Genomic DNA, 3,054 nt, shown 5'->3' with positions numbered 1-3,054 from the left:
TCCACAAGGTGTTAGTTTCAGACGATTTTGTATAAAAGGTGAACTGAGACTAGACTCAGCCTACAGCGTTCCCCAGACAAGGTAGCCAACCACAGGTGAGTCTCAGAATCTATAGTTATCAAGCAGTGACAGTTATTTCTGAAATCTACAGATTTTTCAGGATCTGGAGAACAAATCTAGAGCTTTCCGACTTCTGTTGTGTAGAGAATTTGTGCTTGTCAACCTAGCTTCTTAAATATGGTTAATACACTGTAATCACTGCTAGCAAGCAATTGACTTTACATAGACCATTCACCTGGCCTCTGAAAGAGTCTTGTTTTAAACAATGGGGGGCGGGGAGGCTGGGGCAAAAGCAAATGATAATACTTATGAGATGCTAAAAATGAAGAACTAATTTTGTAATATAGAAGTTTCTTTTCCTTTTTAAATAAAAATAGTCTTTAAAATGATAATCAAGGGACAAATATGATGATTAAAATTACTTGCTTCAGCATATTCACTTTAAGACAGTCAGCAGTACCACCCTAATCTTTAAACATTGCTTAAATCATTATATTAGAGTTTTGATCTATAATATGTTCCTACTTTGATAAAAAAGAAATTGAGGAGGAGAATAAGAAGAAATGGTTGTTCAAGAAACGAAGACGTAAAGAAAAGGACAAAACATTGCTGGAGCAAAATGTGACTGGAGAGGATGGGTAGACCAATTACTTTTGGTTTGGTCAACTTACATAACAATTATAATGCTTTGGTCTTGGTTTCTCATGGGCCTTAATTATTTGTTTCCCAGCCCAGGATGAAGTTGGTCCAGTTTTGCTTTCTCTTCTGTTGCTGGACAGCAATCTGCTGCAACTGCTGCGAGCTGACCAACATCACCATCACGGTGGAGAAAGAGGAATGTGGCTTCTGCATAAGCATAAACACCACATGGTGTGCAGGCTACTGCTACACCCGGGTAGGTACTTTGCTTTGCTGGAAGTGAGGGTGCTGAGGGTCTGGATGAGGCGGGCTTCATTAATTCCCACTTTATGAATATTCTAAGTTTCCCAAGGAATAGCCCTGAGTCCCTTAGCCAGTACTGTCTATATTATGATTGGGGTTATTTACCATGATATCAGTTAAACATTTTGACTTATATTTGATTAGGGTAAACGTAAGAAAGCCTCAGATTTGATCTGATCAATTTAGTAATATGCCAAATCTATTTTTTAAATTTTATTTAAAATTTAAAACAATTTTTAAAAATTGTTCTATACTAGATTTTACATAGAGATAAACATACACACATTTAATAATAGAAGAGCTACAATATTCCCCAAAAGCCAACTTCTGTAATTGAAGCCATATCTCTACAATAGAGATAGTACCAAAATATGTTTTCAAGCCATATAAAAACACAGCCATGTTATAAAAACTGTCTTATTGGCCCACCTGAATACAAATGTCAACAAGCACCCTGAGAACACAATCAGTCCTTGCAGACTATTAGAACCAAAATGAATCAGCAAACCCACTCACTTCTTTATACCATTGAGAAAACCAAGGCACAGAGGCATAAAACCACTAGTTTGTGTTCACACAGCTTCTCTGAATTAATCCAAGTAAAGAAGCATGTTTCTCCTTTTTCTTTTTTCCCCTATAGCACCAGGCTATCTATGCAGCATTTCATTCTATAAACTGAAATTGAAAACAGCAATTTTTAATGAAATATACTTTATGGGGTGGTAAGTGAGTTTGACCAAACTCCACTTATCCTGTCTTCCTGGGATACGGACTTGGTGGCATGATATTGAAATAAACAGAAGTGCCAACTTCTTCCCTCAGTGAATTTTTTTTTCACTAGAAAGTGTTAGAATAAACCTATACTACCAGGATTAAAGTTTTTATATGCAAAACATGTAGCCTTTGAAACTGAGAGCTCTGCAAAATGCACAGCAGTTAAGGGGGAAAGATGTCTACAGGACTGTGGAATATTTAAAATCTTCATGATTTTCATGAGCTTTCATGAAAGCTTTCATAGTCATGCTAAGCTAAGCATTAACATTCCATATTATATATTTTTTGACTTTTTATAAATCCTCAGGGATAATATTTGGAAAATTTTTCTAAGAAATTAAACTTCAGTGTTTTATATTTTATAAATACTCAGGGACAATGTATTTGGAAAAATTTTCTGAGAAATTAAACTCCAGTGTTTTATGGTTCAAGTTGTCATTATTATAGCTTTCAACTAAGTATAAAAGTCATTAAAATTTGTCATATTTCCCTTTTCATCATTTTTCTATATTAAAATTCAACTTTCTCTATAGTTGGAGAAATAATTAATATTTTGACATAGACATAAGGAATAGGAAAAGGAACAACTTATATTTTCTGTAAGATTTCCAAAACAATCAGGAAACATGGTATAGCATATAGGTCACTTCTGAGATCATGTTTCCTTGGTTAGGAATGCCATAAGTGAGCTTTAGTGGGTAAACGTTAGAGCAAGCGGTATTCAATCCCTGTCTCATTTTGATTAAGCTAAACAGAAAGTTCCAGAATACTGTAAATTAACTCTCTCTCTCTCCTAAACCACTCAGGATCTAGTGTACAAGGATCCAGCCAGGCCCAACATCCAGAAAACATGTACCTTCAAGGAGCTGATGTACAAGACGGTCAAAGTGCCTGGCTGTGCTCACCATGCAGACTCCCTGTATACGTACCCAGTAGCCTCTGAATGTCACTGTGGCAAGTGTGACAGTGACAGCACTGACTGCACCGTGCGAGGCCTGGGACCCAGCTACTGCTCGTTCAGTGAAATGAAAGAATAAAGAGCAGTGGACACTTTGAGCTGCCTACCCTTGACCTGAAGGACCAAGACATCCAAGACGTCTGTGTGTACATGTGCCCAGGTTGCAAACCACTGTGTGAGACCCTACTGATCCCTGCTCTCCTGCAGAGGGGGAGCTCCAGGAATGGAGAGTGCTGGGGCCTGGGGCCTGTCACCACCCAACCCTGTATTCTAGGTCTGGTTCCATAAGTTTTATTCGGTCTTACTTAACTTACAGACAT

General features: G+C 37.5%; 1 protein-coding gene across 1 annotated transcript; it reads left to right on the top strand.

The window, feature by feature from the left end:
• Positions 1–796: 796 nt before the first annotated feature.
• Positions 797–2,813, top strand: FSHB (follicle stimulating hormone subunit beta; the record flags this gene model as incomplete). The annotated part of the gene is made up of 2 exons (XM_079708050.1): positions 797–955; positions 2,583–2,813. 2 exons carry the CDS (start codon positions 797–799, stop codon positions 2,811–2,813), a joined length of 390 nt encoding a protein of 129 aa, XP_079564176.1.
• Positions 2,814–3,054: the final 241 nt, after the last annotated feature.

This window comes from Hyperoodon ampullatus, assembly GCF_949752795.1.
Source record: "Hyperoodon ampullatus genome assembly, chromosome: 7".
In the NCBI taxonomy this organism is placed as follows: Eukaryota; Metazoa; Chordata; class Mammalia; order Artiodactyla; family Ziphiidae; genus Hyperoodon; species Hyperoodon ampullatus.
The sequence above is the reverse complement of the archived record's forward strand: the minus strand, read 5'-3'. Positions and strand labels throughout refer to the sequence as shown.